General features: G+C 39.3%; 1 protein-coding gene across 9 annotated transcripts in view; it reads right to left on the reverse strand.

Moving 5' to 3' along the window:
- Nucleotides 1-22105, reverse strand: part of MCF2L (MCF.2 cell line derived transforming sequence like) — a 131831-nt gene that overhangs the window by 34683 nt on the left and 75043 nt on the right. For all 9 annotated transcript variants that reach the window (XM_031557701.1, XM_031557697.1, XM_010728506.3 and 6 more), the window contains exons 3-4: nucleotides 19982-20096; nucleotides 2871-2961 (exon numbers count right to left, since the gene is read on the reverse strand). In XM_031557701.1, coding sequence (XP_031413561.1) covers nucleotides 2871-2961; nucleotides 19982-20096 — 206 coding nt within the window. The remainder of the gene's footprint in view (nucleotides 1-2870; nucleotides 2962-19981; nucleotides 20097-22105) is intronic.

A 22105-nucleotide genomic window follows, 5' to 3' on the forward strand; every position in this document is an offset into this window, starting at 1 on the left:
AAAAAAAAAGATTTTTTTCTCATTAGCTTTGTTTTAGAACATGCTTTCAACCCTTAATAGTGTAAATCAGACATCTATGTAAAGTCTTGAAAATAGAACAAAACACATGTTACTAAGAATTTCTGTCCAGCAGCTGTTCACTGCTTATAAATGTATTTCCTACAGTTGTCAGAATATTAGCAATGGGCAGAGATGCTCCAGCCAGAATACTCCTGCTGGGCACTGATCCAGCCAAAACACCCTGCACCCTGTCTGTGCTGCCATCTGATTTTGCCAATGAAAGGGTCAATCCTCCAAAGACGATCAGAGAAAAAAGATAGCAGGGTAGATATTGCATGACTTAAGAGAAATGAGCTAACAACCAAAACTCTCAAGCTCAAAGAAGAAAAAAACAAAAGTGAGCTGCTATCAGCAACACTATAACCTGCACTTAAGACCCATCTTCAAGCACTGGCATAGGCTGCCCAGTGAAATAGTGGAATCACCAAACCTGGAGGTATTCAAGAACCATGTAGATGTGGCACTGAGGGACGTGGTTACTGGGCATGGTGGTGATGGCTTGATGTTGGACTAGAAAAGACCTCTGAGATCATCTAATTTTAACGGCTCTGATTCTCCAGGCCCAGGAAGGAACCCACCCATACAATCACTGCACTTACACAGCTGGTATCACAGGAAATAGATGCCCAAGTTTTGAAAATTACATTTCTAGGGAAAACTGTGCACATTGGAGGCAAGTTACCGTAAGTGTAATGTTATGACTATAAGTGACATGTCTGCAGTTGCCTATTCCAACATGCCTTAACCACATAAATAAAAGGACTGCCATCTGTGAAATACTTATCTAATGCTGAACAGAAAGTACAACACTGAATTTGGAAAGTGATTCACAAACTTCAGAGATTGAACCCTTTTTCTTTCTTTAATCACCCACAAGTTATGCTGTTCTTGGCTTTCCCTACTGGAATCTGTTCAGTACTGCATCTCAAAAATGCAGAGTGGCAGAAAATATTTTTGCTAATATTTCTGTGCATTTTTAATAGTTTACCATCCCTAAACAGATTTATTTTAGAAAAAGTTGTGTTGCAGGCATATGTGGAGTATGGCCCAAGCATAGCCTGCTGAAGAAGTGGAGAGGTCATGCAAAAGCAGAGAACAGAATGAGAACTACCCCTGGCTGCGCGGGTCAGATAAGGCTGTAGCTATGCCTTTGTCACTCCACTCATCTCCAACTGCCTCTACTTGCCTTATCTATGCCTAACAACATACAGCCTAGTACTCATGTCAAGGGCCTGAGCTATAACTGGAAGTTGTCAAAGAAAAGAGAAAGTGACACCTTTGGCAAAAATATGGAGACCATAAAACCACGTGATAATTAACCTAGGAACAATCCCTTGTGTTTTCGAGAGCTGAAATGAGGTCGGAAGGAACAAACGGAAGTTTCTCTGCTTTACTGTATGTGTTTTTCATACCCCTGCTTATATTTTAGTCTGCATACCTTCTAAGAGTTCACTCCTCCTTGCTTATCAAGGCAAACCACATGTAAAAAGGATATAAAATCAGGCTGCTGGAGAACAGTGTTTGGAGTCCCCTCAGCTGACCTGAGATCTCTCTAGCATGTGTGCCCCCAACCCCATCTCCACTTCAGATCTCAGTTTGCAATGGACGCATTGACAAGACAGGTGTGCAACCTTTCCTACCCTAATTTACCTTCCCTGGAATTTGTATAACCATACCCAATCTAATTTATCCTCAACTTACTCTAATTTATCTCCCTCCAGAGTACTGATTAGTCAGTCTGATACACTGTTTGCTTAGAATACCTGTGATTATAGATCATATATGCAACAGCTTGCTCAAATGTATTTAATAATTTGTTTTGGTACACCTGATTTGTGTCAGTGAAGTGAACTGTAGTCACTGTCTTCTTGCTACATGAAGCAAACTAGGGAACAGGGTGGGACAGCATGCTATTTCTTATGTTTTCAGTCACAAATAGCTATACAGCAGGAGTGTTTTGTTACCGTTACATAAATACCTTGTAACTAGCAACAAAAACATTTGATCAAAATAGGGCCACATAAACACTACTTTCACAGGTTGACAGGTTTGACTGGATTTACTAAAATTTTCAGTAATCAAAAAAAATAAAGAAATTAAATATAAGATTCTTATAGCTGTGTTTTTCAGCAATTACTGAAAAGACTGTAAAGGCAATTCAAGCCAGGACAATATGAAAATTTTAAAATAAAAACAATATATAGTATGACAAGGACTTGAGCACACAATATTTATGAATCTGTCCTTTCCTACTTGTGTAAAAAGAAGTCCTCTAAATGTCACTTCTCTTATTTCAAAAATCATTATTAAAATGAAGACCAAAATTTACAGTGTGTGGGTATTCACTGGTTAAGATTTTTCAGCTTAAAGGCAACTCTAGTTTTTATTCAAACACCACATGACCAGCTTTTAAACCTGCATTCTTTTGACAAGAGGTAAACAAATTCAGAACCCTAATGCTCAGCTAGCGCAAAGTGGATCCACAGCTCAGCAAGACACATGGGCTGCCCATGCAAGGGCTGCTCCCACCTGGGGAAATGCACATCGTGCACATTTGCATGTGCACCACAAGATCGTGCTCTCCAAGTGCCCTCTCAGGCTGATATTATGAGCTGCAAACTGCATTAAAAGCACGTCAAGGGCACACGATGCTCAGCTCCAGTCAGCCGGGACACAAGAACTACATATTTTGTGTGTCATACATTAGCTAACATTCTGTTGAAGAAAAAGCTCCTGCAACTTCTCTGTTTATAAGAGAAAGGCTCAACATGGGAAATCTTTTTAAGGAGTTAATGTAAAACAGTACTCACTGCTATCCGCAGTATGGAAGCTTTCACAGAAGTCCATTTGTCCTGTCTGCGGTCTATGACGAGAATAAACCCGATTCCAGCATCTCGTAAACTAAGTTTGGAGGAAAAAGAAGAAAAGGAGAAAGTTCAGTTAAAAACACAGGTGGAACCTCTCTGCTTCTCAAAAAAGCAGATGTAAAAGCTAGATAAAAAACAAACTAAAAACAAAGGACAAAACATCAACAAAAAATGCAAACAAATGGCAGCTTGAATTCATGCAGAATTTTCTTTAAGGTGTTGTAGAACAAGATGCAGTACACACCCTTGGAAAGATGCAGCAGTCCCAAAAATGTTCCACAGAGCTTCAGACCATATTCAAATCGTTAATTGCTTTTTCATGGAAGGTAATTTTTACATGTCTTGCACAGAGATTATTTCAGAGGAAAATAACACACTTTGATTCTCCATTGTTTTGGTGCCGACATAATCCCTCATTTATGCTGTTTCCAACAACATAATTCCAGGATGAAAACAAAGTCATTTTCCTTTTGCATCTGCTTTCAACCTTCTGTTTGTATCGCCTTCCTCCTTACTAATATTTAAAACACCTTAGAAACGCAGGTCTTTCTGATCCTTCCACGACATTCTTCTGTGCACCCGAAATTCTCAAATGCTTCCAGGTTACAAATCTGCTCCCAGGTACATTCTGACATTCACCAAAGCAAGAAACCCCTATTGCATTTAAAAACTCCAAGTCATAGGTCTGAAAAATGAGATACGCAGCACTTCCCTGAAATGGAAACATCTGTGAAAAAGAGCACTTAAATCCTTGCGTACGGGTGACCCTTCTTGTTCGCCTGTGCTCAGCTGCATGTGCTACAGAGTACAAATAAAGCAATCTGCTTCTGTTTTGTAATTTCCCATCTAAGCCAATTGTGTAATGCCAGCAGCAGACTTTGCTGGCCAATCGCAATCAAAATGAAGAAGGCAGGCAAACACAAGGCAGACAGACTCGAATTTGTTATTTTCTTGTATATTTGGTTATTTTTAATCACTCAGCTGGACTGTAATTCCAGATGTTAATTTCACTGCAAGGCCTGCTGCCTGTGCTGTGTGAAGGGCTGGGAAGTAGTATGTATTGATTTATCATCATACCTTAAAAATAAAAAAATAAACTATCAACACAACAGAATGTGAGAATCCCTGAATTGCATTGCTGACTCATCTGAAAATACAGGATATTTTGATAGCATAATAATAAAAGTAAAAATAAAAGAAAAATGTAAATTACAAGTAACTAGATGCAGCACATTAAGCTAATCTTCAAAATGACAAATTTAAACATGACTTGCAGTCTATTCCCTCTCCTTTATGAGGTGTACATTTCTCTAATTCACAGACTAAATACTTAGGAGGAAGCACAAATAATCTGAAAACGTGCAAAGAAACACCAACACTTGCTTTCTTTCATAAGCAGCTAAGTAATTTTATCACAGGAAAGTTTTAGATACCACCTCCAACAGCTCACATTCAGTGCACGCTACTTAACTCTTGCCTCTTGGTTAGTATAACACAGATAAACAACATCTGAGTGGTTGTCTTGTAAGCCTGAATAACACTTGCAGACAATTGAGGCTTTATATTAGGAATATGCTTACAACCATAGTATATTTGCATGATTTAGTAAAGCTTACCTTCTTCCTTCTCTTTCTTTATTTGAAGAGCAAGAGGAAATAAATCTAGACTAGTTTTTAACATCTTGTATCCCATTAAAACCTGCCACCAGTTTAATGTTTAGTCACTGAGCAAAATAAAATGTTAACAGCAACCACATCCCACAATAACCAGTTGATATAATGTACACACTGGGTCACACAACCCAACATAGATGGAGTCCAAAAGTGGCTACAACTATTCCCATAACAGTTCACGGGGGTTTTGATGTTTTATGATTCTGGAAGAATTATTTTCAATAATCAGTAGAAGTCCTCAAAAGTCCTGAAATTTCTGAATACTTTCTCAGTGCCAAGCAGAGCTTCAGATCACACAGAATATCCAAGTGCAACATCTACATCATATTTCCAGAACCTACCAACAATTGTGTACAACAGGAAGAACATTAAAGCCTCTGAAAGAACATCAGACTTATTTTCAGGGCACAGGGAAGGACAAGTTTAGCTGGGAATCTGGAGAAAGTCCAGATGAGAGCTCCACACAGATGAGTGTTCATCACCTGCCTCAACATCAGGCATTAGGTAGTCTAATACCAAAGACAAGTTGTACTAAAAGGGAAGAGCTGACAAAGGAGAACATCACCAAGATAGCCCCAAAGATGTCCTTAGTCAGCTTTCTTTGATTTAGAACAAGACTCCCTTCCAGACTAAGAAATAAGAGCTAGCATTCCAACTGCTGTCTAGAAGAGATCCAGTGGCAAAGTCTTGAGCATCTGACTTCAAGCTATTACCACGCTTATCAGGTTGCTTAATAAATATAATTGCTCTGTTCTGAGTCTTTCACTGAGTTTTGTTATGTCACTCAAAAATACATTATCTGTCAACTCCTAAATCAAGATTTGACCCACCCAATACATACAGAAGATATGAGAGAGGAAAGCATGGAGGAAAAAAAAGAGAAAGGTAAAGAAGAACTTCAACTTGGTACTAGAAATTAGCAGAAAAGTAACAGTGCCTTTTGCACATTCAACTCTTCCTAAGTGAATGATTATTAATTCAGATGCTCTCGAGGAAAGAGACTTTTAAACAGTCACTGTGGGAAAAGATTTGTTACCCTGATGACAGTGCCTCACTGCAAAGGGTTGGCTATTGAGACTACAATCCAGCTCCAGCAAGTGGTAAGCAGGAAGTAACAAACCAAACAGGCATTGTGTACAACAAAGCTGAGAACATTATCAGGACACAAAGTCACATATACAAGAACAAGTAAACACTGGAAACAGGTCTGCTTGCCAGTCCAGCCTTGCTCAACTTCCCTCTTTCCTATGACCCACACTTACATACATCTTGTATCTGCATACAAGACAATTTGCAAGACCCCCCCTCGCCAGCCCCTTTTAGCGCATAGGATGAATGATGCTAACAAGCATGTTTTCAATTTTTCATTGCTTTCTCATCCGAGAGTGAATCGACCCATTGTACTTTATTTATTACATTCAAACCAAATATTCATTTCCTGATTTGCCCATCCCCAGTTTGCTTCAGAATGAAGCATTTTGGCTCATTTCTGCACCTGTGCTTCAGCAGAAGAATGCCCTGATAAACAGCCTGTTCCTGCTCATGGAGCCTTACCTCAAGCCTTACTCCAGCTGTGCTGTACTTGTATCAACTTAGCTCAAGTCTTTCCATGTGACTGCATCAATCTCCAGCAAGCTTATCACCAACACCCACATTTGTCTTCTTCCCACTTATTGCTTCAGCCATACTTATTCCTTGCTGTCTCGTACCAGGAGTACCTGAGCAAGTCCCAGCAGCTTGCTGGCCACACCAGCTTGTCAGCAGAATGCCCTCACAGCCCAAAGAGGCTCCCAGCTCTGGTTAGCTGACCTGGCTCCAGAGCAGCCTCTGCTGCAACTGCAGGGGAAATCCCCAGGCCAGCTCAACAGAGGACACCTTATGATAACAGACTTGACAATCAATGACCATGGATTTAGTGGTTTAACTGAAGAGAAGGTGTTTCCTTACCATGAAGGCCATCATTCTCAGAAATGTCAAGTTCCTGACTAAGGGATAGAGAAGCTGGATATTCCTTGGAAGCACAGTGGATTGTTCCCTATTTTCCTGAGAATAGCTCTGATGTGGTCTAACACTCAAACAACAAGTAAGGTGAGAAATCAGGAATGGAAAGAAAATTTGTCAGCACTATAAACAACTGTAAAACCAATCCTCACAGTAAAAAAGAGGAGGCAGCCTTAGAAGTAGCACCTAACTATCAAGGCCTGTTGACATTTCCTTTACAACCTTTTTTTTTTCCTAAATGCATAAACTTGTATCCGGTGTACTTTCTGAAAGATAAATTACAAGCTTGTAATTAAAATTTAGTATTTCCTTCTTATGTTTCACTCCTAACAAAACATACATCACAAATTCAGCTCTGATCTTCTGTTTCCACAACAGCACAAAGAATACAACATTTTTGGAAAGGCAGAGAAATCAGCCCAGCTCTGTGGGGAATATAACTAAAACTCACGAAGATCAGGTAAGAAAGGTAAAAGCAGGGAAAGGAGAGTGGTGGCCACAGAGGACAAATAATGGAAAAAAAAATGCAGCAGAGGATGGACTTTCTGTTCATCCCCCCTCCCACCTTGAGGATCCAGTGTAACACCATCTGGAGATAGTGAGACTGAGGTTAAATACCTGCCCACAAGCACCAAGTGTAGAGCAGAATCTGAATTTTCCACCTAGTGACTCCTCTGCTTTAGGTTATGGGGACATCTCCCTCTACGTCCCATTTACAGGACTCATGATCTCATGCACCTGGGGGAAAGGGCGGGAAAACTTACAGTGTGTAGGACTGCAGAAAGGAACTTCCTTTCCTCTGGGGTATGTGGAAGGAATTACATAGTCACCATGTGAAAGATCCCTGCATTTCTCCAAGGTATGGGTGGTGACAACTACTATACCATTAAGTTCCTACTGCTTTTACAGTGTTGTATGGCAACTGCTTGCAGTCCCTCTGCTACCAACAAAACAGAGTAAATCTTCAGGCTTGTCACAGCAACTTGTTAATATCAAATTTTTAGATGTTTGAAATTCAGAGCAGCATTTTAGATTAAATAATTTCAGTTTAATAAAAATGGGTTTCAGTCTTAAAGTCCTATTATTATTATCCAGCTGGGTTCTATCAGATTGCTCACTACCTTGAGAGCCTCTGCGTATGCAGGCTGACTAGTAATTCTTGCTTTCAGTGGCTGAATGGCTATTTCAATAGCAGGACTTCAGTAATATTCCACGTGGAATTACTGCATCGACTGCATCAAGGCAGAGCATGCAGCAAACTGGAGGCAAGTAACTGCATTATACATACAGATCCCTAACAGATCCCCACTACCACTTGCTCTTCAGGTTTACTCATTCTGTAGCTCATGACTGATCATCAGTGTGCATCAGTGATACACACTCAAACTGCTTGAAGAGATGTGGTATCTCATCAAGCTGCTTACTAATCCTGATCTTTTCCAGTATACAAGATGTGAGCCTATGTAGAAAGCACTGTGGAATTGACCCGTTCACACAGCATCGCTCATACTACTGTACCACAAAAGGGGTAAACATGCAAGACATGGTGACAGTTCATCTTAGGAATGCCTATACTGTGTACTGTCCACCGTCCTATCCATAAGGTAATTATACTCATGCTTGGGCAAGCCACAAGAAGAGTTATGTGGATCAGCTCTTTAAAAAAAGAATTCTGAAAGGCAGGCTTGCATCTGGTATAGAAGACAAGTTTGTGCTCAAAAAAGTTCAGCATATAAAATGTAGGCAGTCCCACAGCCTGAGCACTTGAATATCAAGAGTTCCCATCACGCAACTATTCATGACAATGCTTCCAGCAGCCATTACTCTTTGAAGTCAGAAATCATCCTAAATTCAGTCATCAGAGCACAAGTCAGGGCCCCCAAGAAGAGCATTTCCAGTTCCTTTGCTTAGGAACAGACCGCTGGAAACCAGACAATAGTTACCAAGGCTATTGTTTCCCAAAATAAACTTTGTATCCTACATTTTATGGGACATTTAAACTGATTGAACCTGAGCAACTTCAAAGACTCCATTTCTCCTGCTGCTGCTAAGGATGCCTTCCAAGGAAGGTGAGGAACAGGAGTAAGAACCATAAGTTTCCTAATCATAAGTATTTCATAGATTGAAAAACAAAACAAAAAACATTAGGCTCCAGAAGACAGTCAGATAATATAATGAAGAACGTGATATTAATAAATGAAGACAGAAATCTTCACTACAGCAATTACAAAAAAAAAAAAATCAGTCAAGTCTATGGTGACAGGAATTAAATAGTCTAAGACTGATTTCACATTACCATTTCTTGTACTGTCTTTCCCTCAAAAAAAAAAAAAGCAGCAACAGATCACCTGGCAGAGCCTTGTTCCCCATTTCCTCTTTGTGCCCTTAATGTGTGATAACCAAAACTTCTTCTATCTGAACACCAGATGTGCTCTAGAGGATGCAGTTCTTCACAGAGCAAAAAAAAAAGTGAACGGCTTATGAATTTAACAAAGATAAATCAAAGTTCAATTGTCATATTAAAGTCACCAGGCACTAAATAGTGATTAGATAGTAGTTTCACTACCTTTAATTCTTTATTGTTCATTCTTGTAACATCTAATCCATTCCAAAACTGGGTAGTTTATCCATTTGATTCTAACACAAATCCATTAGCTAGATACTTAAAAAAAAAAACCTCCCCCCCATAGACAACAAAATAGCAAACTATGAAATCTGACACTTTCCTGTAATTTTTGCAATGTATTCTACTATTTAATTTTCAAATATGTTTATTCTTGATGGGATCTTCACATATTGATTTTGACAGCCTGCTTCTCACTATCCAAAGTGAGACAAATGACTTCTTATCCTTGGTAAAGATGCTTAAAGGAAATAAAGCCTACTTGTTCCTTCTTGAGTAAATATTGGAAACAAGTAGACATATAATGCTCCACAAAGCTCCAGTTCAAAAGCTTCAGATATCATGGGCTTTTATAGCTTGTAATACTGAGCCTTACTGGAAAAGGCACAGGATGAAATCAATTTAGAGATAGCAGGAACTAAAAGAGAACTATAAAGCAGGCATTGTTTGAGCTCTACACTAGACAATGAACCTTGTAGCTTCAATTGCTAAGAGAACCTTGAGGTTTTTACATAGTAGCTAAGTAGAATACTGCTTTGTAACGCTGCTGCTACTCAAGATACTGCTTACACATTTTCTGAAAACCTGCAACACTGAGAGCTGGAGCACTTCAACCTGGAAAAGAGAATGCTCTGGGGTGACCTTATAGCAACCTTCCAGTACCTGAAGGGGCCTACAGGGAAGCTGGGGAGGGACTTTTTATAGGGGCAGGTAGAGACAGGATGAGGGGAAATGACTTTAAACTGGAAGAGGGTAGATTTACACTAGATATTGGGAAGGAGTTCTTTACAGTGAGGGTGGTGAGACACTGGAACAGGTTGCCCAGTGAGGCTGTGGATGCCTCCTCCCTGGAAGGGAAGGGATGGGGCTTTGAGCAACCTGGTCTAGTGAGAGGTGTCCCGCCTATAGCAGGGGGTTGGAACTAGGTGATCTTAAAGGTCCCTTTCAACCCAAACCATTCTATGATTCTATGAATAAAAATGTTGCAATCCTTTTTAATGTCAACATTGCAAAATGATACTACAAATTCACTATGTAAATGCACAAATCACGAAGTGACTTATGCACCTAAGACACATTGAAAGTGTTTCAAAAGCTGGAAGATCTCTCTCAAGTAACTATCCTTGCTCTAAATTAGCAAACTTCAAAAACATATTTGCTGTTTTTACAACAGAAAATTTGAGGTTTGCATTATTATCAGTGGAGAAGAAAAAAAATCTATGAAGAAAAATGGGATGAAAACATATTCCCAGAAGATGGCTCTACATACAAGTGCATGATATTGCAATGACATTTAATTGTTTAGACAGAAAATAGCATTTCAGTGCCAAACTCTTCCACAAACAAATCGTCTCTCAGGTCAAAGCAAATCGCATGCATTTGAGAACAGAACTACTCCTAAGAAGCATAAACATTGAGAAGCGTTCTGTCTGTAAACATTTCTCAGGTAAAGCTCTTTGGCAACTTAGCAGAGACCTCTAGAGCTCCTAAAGCAAACCAGTGTGGCATTTCAGCTCTGATTCACACTGTGGGCCTGATATCTCAGTTTGGATTTCTTCAGGAAACTCTTCCAGTTGAGGTGTATAATCATTCTCTCAGATGCTAATTTTTTGTTTCAGCAACGTTCATGAGAAAAACAAACAATGAAGAGCATTCCAGTCTTGTTAAATACAAAGTAAAACTGGAGAGCAACGATTGATGACTTCTGCATGGTCTTAGATGGAATTAGTAATACCATTCTTATCTTGAATTTTTCTAAACCTGTATCTATTCAACTAAAAATACTGCACTGACAAAAGAAGTCAGTGCAGGCAGCAGTGCTGAAGATGTGTCCATTACTTCTGATGCCCTTGAAAACCCACCCTATGAGCACAGCCCCAAGGAACAGGCTCAGCTCAAGCTTCCCAAGATGCTCTGTGCAAGTCACCACACCACAGCTTTAGTTCTCTATATCCAAATCCCTGGAATTTTAAAGAAATTTGCTACATAATCAATCACTGTATTTAACTAGTGAGTGCCTGTACTGTGCTTCATTAACAGGCTATACATCTGAAAGAGTCTTATTTTGGATTTTGGGGCCCTCTCATAGTCAGCTGAAGGCACTTTAGCTGTAGAAGGAAAAATTTATCCAACCTAAAGGCAGGCGGTTATTCATGAAAAAAATTATAGGAATGAAGCGAAAGCAATTTAAATGAAGCACTCAGAAGTGCTGCTATCCAAGAGCAGCCTCTAGTGGTTCGTTCAAAATTGCTGAATGCCAAGTAAAAATGATTATATATAAAGCTCCTAACAGAAATAGCTGCATTTCACACAGCACAGCTGATGATGTGACACCTCACAGCAGGAATATTAACCCACAAGCAAGGAGGCAGCACTTCTCACTGATTCTTACACTGAAAATCTGATAAAAATAAAAAACTGCTTGTGGGAATCTTGTAAGTAGACACAACATAGTTACACATGAGTTTTTGTCAGAAATGGAGACTTTGAAGGTCTGCAGAGGAACAGAATAACAAAGACAACTCCAAAGAGCATTACCCAAGAGACTGATGGTTCAAAATTTGGAATGCTTCATCCAAAATTCACAGCCTCTCCTGCAGTGACTGCAGCCCAAAACACTTTATGGTCACATCTACTCCAAGTCATCCTTGGATCTCAAAATCCTTCAGTGCCCTTGGGACTACAGCAGCTCCTTGTATCTGCCTCTAGCTCAAAGCAAGAGCCTTCCAAGGAAGATAGGCTGCTGTCAGAGACACACTATAGATGAGGCGAGATGAGTGTCAGCTCATTGGTGCCAGGAGAGTTACTCTTAAGCCCATAGGAAGCCAAAGAGCATTATCCTTTCACAGCAACAGGTCTCTTGAAATTTGGCAATACAAATCCAAGCAGGGCTACTTGACAGACACGTCAGTGCTCCTTGTGCTCCTCAGCCAAGTAAGGAATGCTGGCACACAGTTTACTGTTTTTTTTTTTAATAAAATATTTGCACTGATTTATATGGCATACACAACCAGACCTCTCTTCCACACTCAGGTTTAGATATGGGTATCCCAGTCTTCTCCACCATTTCCTACTCAGCAAACTCCCAACACTCTCTTGCACTTTCATGCCAATTCCCCTTTAAACTAACTACATAAAAATTGCCAATTGCAGTACAGCAATGCTGGCTATGTTCCATCATATATACTGACATTCTTTCTGCTCCAAAAACCTTATGCAGTTGTGAGGGAAAGATGAGAGATTATAACCAGTATTAAAATAAGAACTAAAATGTCCAGGCATCACCATCTAGCTGTAGTTCTATAACACACACTTATTTCCTTTCCACAGTACCCATCAGCCTTTTTGTATGTTAACATAGTCCACTAAAAAAAACCCACAAACTAAAATCAGTGTGACTTAGATGTATTTCTGCAAGAAGAAGAAATAATTATTAAAAGACAAAACTCCTGCTTAACACACCCTCCTGTAGTGCACGGAATCAACTAAAACATTTTTAAGGAAGAACCTTCTTTTCTGAATGGAAAATTCAGTGTAATTTCTTCAGGTCACACAGAACCGCTTCCACAAGGACTGTTTGAAGAGAGACAACAATTTTGAGGACTGCTTTAGACTTAATTACAGATGGCTGAAGTAGGCCACGTTATCCTTGAAGGGACAATTAAGGATAAATAGGTCAGTAAAGGCAAAATGGCTCTACGTTTGTTAAGGTTAAATAAACAACAGAAAGCCAGAGTGCTCCTAGCTTTGGGACTATGAAGTCTGACTCCACAAAAATATTTCTACACCTACTCAAAATGATAATACTGGAATTACACACACCTCAGTACGCTTCAACAATAACTAATGCCACTAATGAAGTATTGACACATTCTTCCTAGAAAGTTACATGCTGTGCCATAGGAAGGTGAGCTTATTTTTAAGTAGGGGATTAAATTCTCTGCAGTTGAGACTGGACTAATGGAAGCTCTGGCACAGGGTCCAGCATTATACTAATTAATTTTCACAAACTGAGCACTGCAAAAATACCTTGTCTCTTTATCAGATAACACGTGCCACGCATACAGAATTTATATACCACTCAAATCCTCCAATTCCTTAAGGTATACATGGGATTTAAAGAATAAAAAGGCTTTGCCTTAACAGTGATAAGCTTGAAAACAAGTTTAAGACATTCACAAGGTGGACATAAAAAAAAAAAAGATGAACTGCCTCAAATCTAGTAAAAATTCAGACTAAGTAACACACAGAGCTTTCATCTAATCTCATCAAACAACGCATGTGACACAAAAGCTTAAGGCAACATGCTTTACCTTAGGATTCAATGCTCTTACTTTAAACACAAACCTTTACATTTCTTTTTTGCTTACAGGAACATACTGCAATTATACAACTGTTTGGCAGCTGTGCTCAGAGAGGAAGGGCACAGACAGCATGACAGATTTTGCTGGAAGTCTTGGGATGTTCTCATTGACAAGTCTGAGGGGCTGCCAAGGTAACAGCAGGATACAGGTTTTTGCCTGGACTGTAATCTGACAAAGAGGAGAGCGTGGAAATGAAACTCGGCTGACACTAATAGACACTGAAGCTGCAAAGATGTTCCTCAGCATTTCAGTGTGAACTGTCAGCGTGCCTGGTTTTTGGCACTTCTTACCCACTATGCTGTGACATTCACCCCTGGTGCTCCATAAAACAGAAGAAGTTAACTCTTAACTAGTTATGCACTTATTTAGGCTGTAGATAAATGAGGTAACACGTGGTTATTCTCCCATTGGCTCCTCAGAACTTCAGCCAGAGCCTTGAAGGACTCATCAGCTCGAAACATGTTAACCCCAACATGATTGCCCCGGATTCCAGAGCACAGTAGTGAGCCCATGCTAATGAGACTAATAAAAAGGCTTGTCGGCTCCAGAAATATCCATGCCATGCTGCGGCGTGTTCTCCTGGTCCCCAGCTAAATTCACCTCCTCATGCATTGCTGCTCTCACACTACATCTTATTCAGTCTGAGCCCCTGAGGAACTTGGCACAGACACTTGTTATCGCAAATGATGGACAGATGCTACGCTCTACCTGGAGCTCAGCAGATCATAACAATAGAACTTCAAGACCTTCAGACACCAACTCTGTCTGAGGTAATCTTGTTCTCTTTGTAAGTTGGACAGTACTGCTCCGTAACTTCACACACCAGGTGGTAGCACAAACAATAGCATTTCTTTAGAACATCACACTGTGTTGGAGCATTTGTAAACCATGGAGATTGTAAACATGAGGACATTCTCCCGGGCAGGAAGCTGATGGGGAAAGCCTCCCAAACAGGAAATAGCAGAACAGAATAATTTAACCTGAGATATGCTTAAGGCCATGCAGTGGGACAGCAGGGCATTACAAAAAGACTCTAAGTACAAGCAGAGAAGGACTTAGCATTGTATTTAAAAAGCAGCATGAGACTTGATCTGGCCATGAAAACCCGTTTCAAACTTTATCTATACTGTTTCTCTTGAAAGGAACCTCGTGTTTAAAATTTAGCATTGCAGATTTTAAATATTTTCTTTTTAATCTCTTGTGACCACAAGAGTTTTTAGCTTTTTTCCTTCTTCAAAGATGAACCTATAAGAGCAACGAAGAAAATTATTAAAGCCATTTCTTTTTATTAACAACTTACTGTTATCAGATTTTAGTAGAAACTGCTAGTTAACCAGAAGCAAAACCATGTGTTTGAGAAATCCTATCTTTTTCTAAACCACAGCAATTGTCTGTTAATTTCTTTTAAATCAAGTTCTCATGCCACACTCCACATTTTGTAAACTCACATTCCCACGCATACACTGTTAAGTTAATAAAAAACATGTTTAAGTTACAGCCTCGATTGAGAGAAAAGAAGCATATGTAACACTTGCCTTCAGTGTACATCACTTATCATTGAAGTCTACTTACTAGATGATATAGAAAGATGAAAATTGAAAGTTGAAAAACTTTCAAATGAAGAAAACAAATGGTCAGTGCCCCAAAATAACTTCTTTAGGATACATTAGACAGTTACATCAGGATCCTATTCCAAAACTGAGTAGAATATTCTCCTTCCATCTTTTGTATAGAATGTAAATAGAACATCCCACAGGTGCCTCTCCCTCTTTGCTATTGGAATAACAGAGACTGTGTATGAAAGACTTCAGATTTTTACTCAGCTACGTGGCTGTCACCAGCAGTTCCAAAAGGATTCAGCCAGAAAGTAACAGGAGTTGTTCTTCATTGCAGGCTCAAACAAGCATGAGATCAGCTACACACGTTATAAAACATCCTCAAAGCATCTCAGAGGCAAAATTGGCTCACTATTCTCTGCTGAAAACGCTGACTTCAAACAGCATATTCCTTACAGACACTTCCATATAGATATGAATTAATGCAGCACCTCAATTGGCAAGACCTATTAACTCCTGTGGATCACTAGTTCTATTGAAAGTATATGTAGCAATTTAACATTTTCAGGTACTCTTCCTAGAAGACATTGCCTTAAGAACATTACGTACCATTATGGATTCTCTTTCTTTCACTTTGGATATTATATGTATAAAACAAAAAATATCACTTGAGCTAAACAAAATCATTCTCAGGGAGAAAGTCTCCACCTTTTACGTAAAGAAATATTTTGTACTTCAATAACACTTGTAAAATCATGAAGTGTTAAAAGGAAAGATCTGTTCAGAAGTATTACACATATACCTTTATCATATACATCTAATCACTGAAGCAGCAGTTATAAAGTGATCAACTATAATCTCCCACTGCCTATAGTTGTCATCTTTAAACCACTGCTGTATCAGGAAAAAATAGTTATCTTTAATGACACATAGTACACGACTGTTGTCGTACATCATGTCAACAACCCTGGACCAAATGCTTGGAGATTACAAACTGCACATTAGGCACTGTACTCTATCCAATTGTCTACAAAACACAAATTTACCCTGCAGTGTAAGCAAGATACTAATTTGAGAAAATGGTTCAGCTTTCTGTTTAATGCCATACAACTGCACCAGAGTTAACAGAGTATCTTAAATTGAAATGAGGTATTCCCTTTCCACCATCCCTTTTCTTAACTGCCTCAAATATGGCACATTTCCACATCAGAAATCACATTGACAGCTCTGCTATTTGCATTATCCTACTCCATGGTCATGTAAGTTGGTAACATGTGACTTAGAATAGTTCTGCTTCTGAATGAAAGGTGACCTATGAGACATTTAACTCTTCATGAAAAGAGAGCACTGTCAAGAGAAAGTTTATACTGAAAAATCTTGTAAAACTGTGTTTGTACAGTATAGAATAATAATACAATAAGAGGGTTCAAGGTTGTGTTTGCACATATACAATTAGATGGAATAGTAAAGACAGGTTAAGAAGTTTTGGTTTCCCTATTTGGGCAGAAAGCCCTTATTACCATTACTATTACTCTTTTCCTTGGGAACAAATCTAAATTTACTACTGCAGCAAATACTTTACTGGACAAAATCTGCTGTAGAACACAGAAAAGTCCTTTCTTTTTGAGTCTCTTAGCAGCTTCTCATTGTCATTCCCACGAAATATCATTTCCCTTAAGACATGATCGCAGGCATTCACACAATGAGTTTTGAGTTACTGCTGCCAACCCCTTGCTGTGATCTGGAATCCTGTATGAGGCTAAGTGGCACTAATAGCTTAGCACGCTTTCCAAGCAACTGGCTCCAGACATACCTATTGCTCTACAGGGCTTTTCACAGAAAAGTTAATTTCCTCAAAGTCAGAATAATGGAAAGACTTGTGTATTTCATAAACTAAATGACACCAATCTGTAGAGTATTACATGCATAAAAGCTGTGAGCTGCATTGGTGTCATTTATGTCAATCTGTATAACTTAGGTCTTTTTAATAAGCTTACAAGATAAACAAATGATTAACTAACTGCTTCGATTTATCTCAAAAACAGTTTTCTAAGCATCAAAAACAACCTTCATGATTTTAGCCCTTGAAAACTAAGGTAAGAGCAAAAATCCTGCAATAAGAAACCTTTAACAACATTACAAACATCAACAAGTAATTTTACAACACTACCATTTTTGGGGTATTTGCAGCCAAAAGCTTATCATTAGGGGAAGACAAACAGAAAAATGAATAGAATGCCTACTCCTAGATTTTTCATTAGTGAAAATGTGCTTCCATCAAACCAATGCTCTGTGACACACTCAGTGCTTCCCCTGCACCAGATGTTGTTTGCTGATCAGAATTTCCCACACAAACCCACTCGATGAAGAAGTTCTGCAGGCCATGATAAAGTGCCTTACCAAGGACTTTCAGAAAGAGAAGATGCAACTCCAGTACATAATTATTTTGTAATAACAATGTTCAAGAAAGGTGCTATCAAGGGAGGCTTAGCACCATACACTTTAAACAACACAAGGATAAACAAAGAAAGTGAGGCTGACTGTTGGCTTGCAGCTCCTCTCCCTGATTTACATAGATGTTAACAAGGTGTTAACAGGAGGGCACAGGAAGCAGGTCCTACAAGTAAATAAGAGGGAAGACCTTTACAAGACCGAAGTTATAACTCCTCATGCACATTCAGTAAACAAAAGCACCCACGTGCAGGAGGGAAATCTGCCATGATTACTTTCAGACAGGAGTTCAGCATGGCCCATGCCGAATAGCGTTGAATGTTGTCAGTGAAAAGAAAGAGGAAAAACAGCTTTAGACCAGAGTGCGTTACATAACTTGTGTTTAAGAGTTTTTAATCTGGCAGAATCCCACAGTCCATTTTGGGAAAGGCATAAAGGAGATCTCGAGTCACACAATAGCTCAGAGCTACCTGAGATGCTTTAACATCCCACTCAAAGAGCCAGACCCAAACTCAGAACAGGTAGCTCAGGGTTTTGTACAGCCAGATCTCAAAATCCTCCACAGATGAAGGCTGTCCATCTCAAAGCCTTACTACTCTCCCCCAGCAACAAATCAATGATCGATTTTTTACCCAACTAGCTGTCCTCCTGCCAAGACTGTAATGACTCAATTTGGATATAAGAGTGCTGGGGAAAGGCTGTAGAAAGTGTTGCTGAAGTTAAGGTAAAAGGTATATACAGCTTCCCCTTATTTATGCATAAAGAGATTTCACCACAGAAATAGGATGATCAAGCACAATTTTCCATTGTTTTATTCATGCTAGCTATTTCCCAGCACTTTCTTCTTTCTTGTGCCTATAAATGTGTTTTGAGAGGACTCACTCTATAAACTTCCTGACAGAGTAAAGCAAGGTCAGTTAACCTACAGTGCTTCAAATCATTATTCTCAGCCTTTGTGAAGATGAATGTAATATTTGCTTTTCCCCAGACATCACAGACTGCCTCTGATCACAAAACCTTTAAAAGATGATAAAGAGTAGCCTCACTATATTACCGGCCAGCATTACAGATACTTCAGGTGCAGCTTAGATTATCCCATAGGTTACACTTGGTTCAAATATTTTCAAGAGATCCTGGAGATCCTCACTTCCAGACATTTTCCTCCTTGAACACTTTCTCTAAGAACACAGGCCTGGAAGATTCTGTCAGAGAAGACTGAAGCAAAGAATTCATTAAGTATTTTAGACACATCCATGTTGGCAACTGCTAATATACGCAGCCCCATTCATCACAGGTCCATATTTTCCTTGTTCATTCCTATACTGTTAATGCAGCAGAATAATTTTCTCTATGGGAGCAGGGTGTGTGGGGCTTGGGTGCTTGATATGCCTCATTCCTTGTTCTTCAGCTCCAGGTGCATTGGGACTTTCCTGAAACCACCCCTATGTGTTTGGACAATGTTTCTGTAGTTGTCCTTTGTAGCTTGTCACTACTTTCATCTCCTGTATGCTGCCTTTGCACTGCAACACAAATTCACAAGTTTTCTATTTAGCCCAGACAGTCTCTCAGGGAGTGTCTTCATTTTTCAAGACATAACATTACTGTGCTTTGATGACGCTTGTCCCTAAAAACCTCACAGCTTTCAACCACAGATTTACTCTTTAGAATTGGCTTCCACTGAATTACACCTACCAGTTCCCTGAACAAGCCAAAGTTTAGGGTCTGTATTCCACTCTGCTACTTGCCTTCCTCACCTCTAACGGGATCTTGAATGCCATTGTTTTGTTCCCTAACAGATTTTCAACAAAACCATAGGTTTTGATGAGAGGTCGATTGACAATACTGCCATGCCCTCTAAGACAATTGAGTTTAATTGCTGGACCTGATTAGCACCACCACTCAAATTTTTGGAAGTGCTACAGAAGCTGTATATTCAATATGATAATGAAATGGAACACAAATAGTTAGGACAAATCCCCACATGTAACTGTGGAGTTCTGCTTCACACTGTGTAACATTTTGAGTAACAACAATTAGCAACTTCTGCCAAAACTGTGTTTTCAATCAAAACACAGAACATTGCACTCTAGGATCCAGAATACAAAGAAATGAAAAAAGAGCACAAGTTCTATCACGACATCTTTATCCATGCCTACAAGTAATTTTTTTTCATGCCCTGATGAACTGTAAATAGCACTATATATAATTAATCTAAATGCTACATTAGACAGTTCACACTTAATCAAAACTCTCATTGACTCTGCACCACCAGCTGCATTTGCTTCTGCTTTAAATACCAAGCCTGACTTTCTCCCCATGATGCGAATGACTGAAAAAAAGAAATATTTTATCAGATAAGAGAATTTTCTTCCAAACAGATGCTTACCTTGGGATGCTGGTCAGGTAGGTCAGGACATTCTGGAACTCCTTCTCAGGGATCTCGCTGAAAGCTGGGTAGTCTGGAAAGGTGATAACAGGGCATCCATCTCCCCCTCTTCCACCTATAAAAGAAACAAGCAGCAAGTGTGTTTACACTTAGGTCCTTTTATCTAGTCTGCAATTTGCCAGTATTTAAACTACCGTACTTTTCGTTCTCTTTAAGCAGTGCTCAGAGTGGACACTATGTGTTCTGAATAAACTAGTCTTCTGAGCTTAGAAAGTTTTATAGGTAAGGACTTGTTGCACCACATTAGATTTTTTCCTGTGTAAGTTGTTTCATGCGAACAGTTCAGACACCAGGTGGCAGTGCATCTTTCATTTAATAAGTGTTAAATGCAAGTAACCAAGAACCAAACTCTACCTTCTCAACTTGACTAATTCCTGCAAGCCTCTCCTCTGCTCTGCTTTCAGGACAGTTTAAAAGAGGTAGCAAAACAAGCTAGAGGAAGATATTTTGAAATGAGGTTTCCTGTTCAGCTTCTCAGCTTACCTACAAAAGGTAAAGCAAAGCCAAGCATCTACGCTACAGTATGGTTGCTGAGCAGATCACCTTATCTGTACTTCTCTGACACTTGCACCATGGCACTTCACATGCATTTTTATATGCCACAATACAATGTCATTATTATTATTATTCTTTTTTAAGGTGATGCTAATACTTAAGCAAATATCTTCATGGAACTACGTTGGACACAGGAGCTGTTGAACTGTAGCAGCTGCATGAATTTCAGGATTTCACAGCTGGGGGAGTTGTGGAGACAGTGCTGGAAAATTATCTTTGCTCAGCAGTTTGAAAAAAGAAAAAAAACAGACAAAAATGACTGTGACAAAACGATAAGTATATATTTTATGGCCTTGAAATTTGACCATTTTGTATAAATCCATTGTAAAATGCGTTACTAGCACTATCTGATCATGAGAGCAAGTGCCTCTGCATCCAGCCTCACCAGAAAAAGAAGAAATGCTAGAACTCGGAGTTATTTGATACAAGAAACCACCATTTCCCTCTGAAGCCACAAGAAACTGCAACAGCACAAACAATATCCTTATGTTAATACACAGTGAATCTGACTTGCATCTACTTGGTTACAGGCAATATGGTGTTACTACCATGCAGCTCTTGAAGTCAAACATCAGAAAATAGCGTGCTTTGGATTCATTTAAGCAAAATAAAATGCAACTGTTAGATAAATCATGAGTTTGCAAACACAACCTTTATGACACATCCAGACATTGCAACACTAAGTTAAGGGAGCTACTTTTAGCTACACAGATCCTCACAACACAAACCTAAGTTAAAAAAAAAACAAACAACAACTCAGGTTGTTATTGTTATTATTTTATTCTATCCATGTTCTAGGGAACAATGCATTTTCCTCTCTCATTTTTACTGAAAGCATTTTTGAGGCACGTTAATGAACGTTGCCTACATAGTGTCCTGCTCTCTCTAGAATACCTATATTTAGTTATCATTATACATTATTTTTAGTTTTCCCCTGGTTACTTGCTTTGTTCTATAAACTTCTATGAATAGGCCATATGAAACAAAAGAAAAAGAACAATACGTTTGGCTGGACATGGCCTCAAAGCAGAACCATGGAGCACAACTTTCGGGAAGTTCCCAGACCACCACTAATTATCAAAGGGAAACGCAGAGCCATCCTGCCTTGACAAAGCCTATAAGTTTTCGGTTTCTAGTGTACTCATCACTGGCTATCGTGGATGGGGATGACTCTATCCTGTGTGTTAGTACACAATTGAGCACCAATACTCCTGTATTTTCCTGATTGGATGCTTGGACACACCTATACCTCCCAGGGCTGCTCGAGTGCTTCTCATCACCAGCGCCTCACTGCTGCAAAGAGCTTACGTGATGTGTTGTTCTTAATTCTATAGAATTTCAGCTTTAACACCTCTATGCAGAAAGTGACTTCTTCACAGAGTAACTTGAAATAGATGATACTGCAACTGGAAGTGCATTACTGCAAGTGAGAGAAATGCTGCTCTAGAAAGCACTGGCTTCCTGCAAATGTCGTGTTTCTGGTAAGGAATTTCTCCTTTCTAAATACAT

Source organism: Meleagris gallopavo, chromosome 1 (genome assembly GCF_000146605.3).
Source record: "Meleagris gallopavo isolate NT-WF06-2002-E0010 breed Aviagen turkey brand Nicholas breeding stock chromosome 1, Turkey_5.1, whole genome shotgun sequence".
Lineage (NCBI taxonomy): Eukaryota > Metazoa > Chordata > Aves > Galliformes > Phasianidae > Meleagris > Meleagris gallopavo.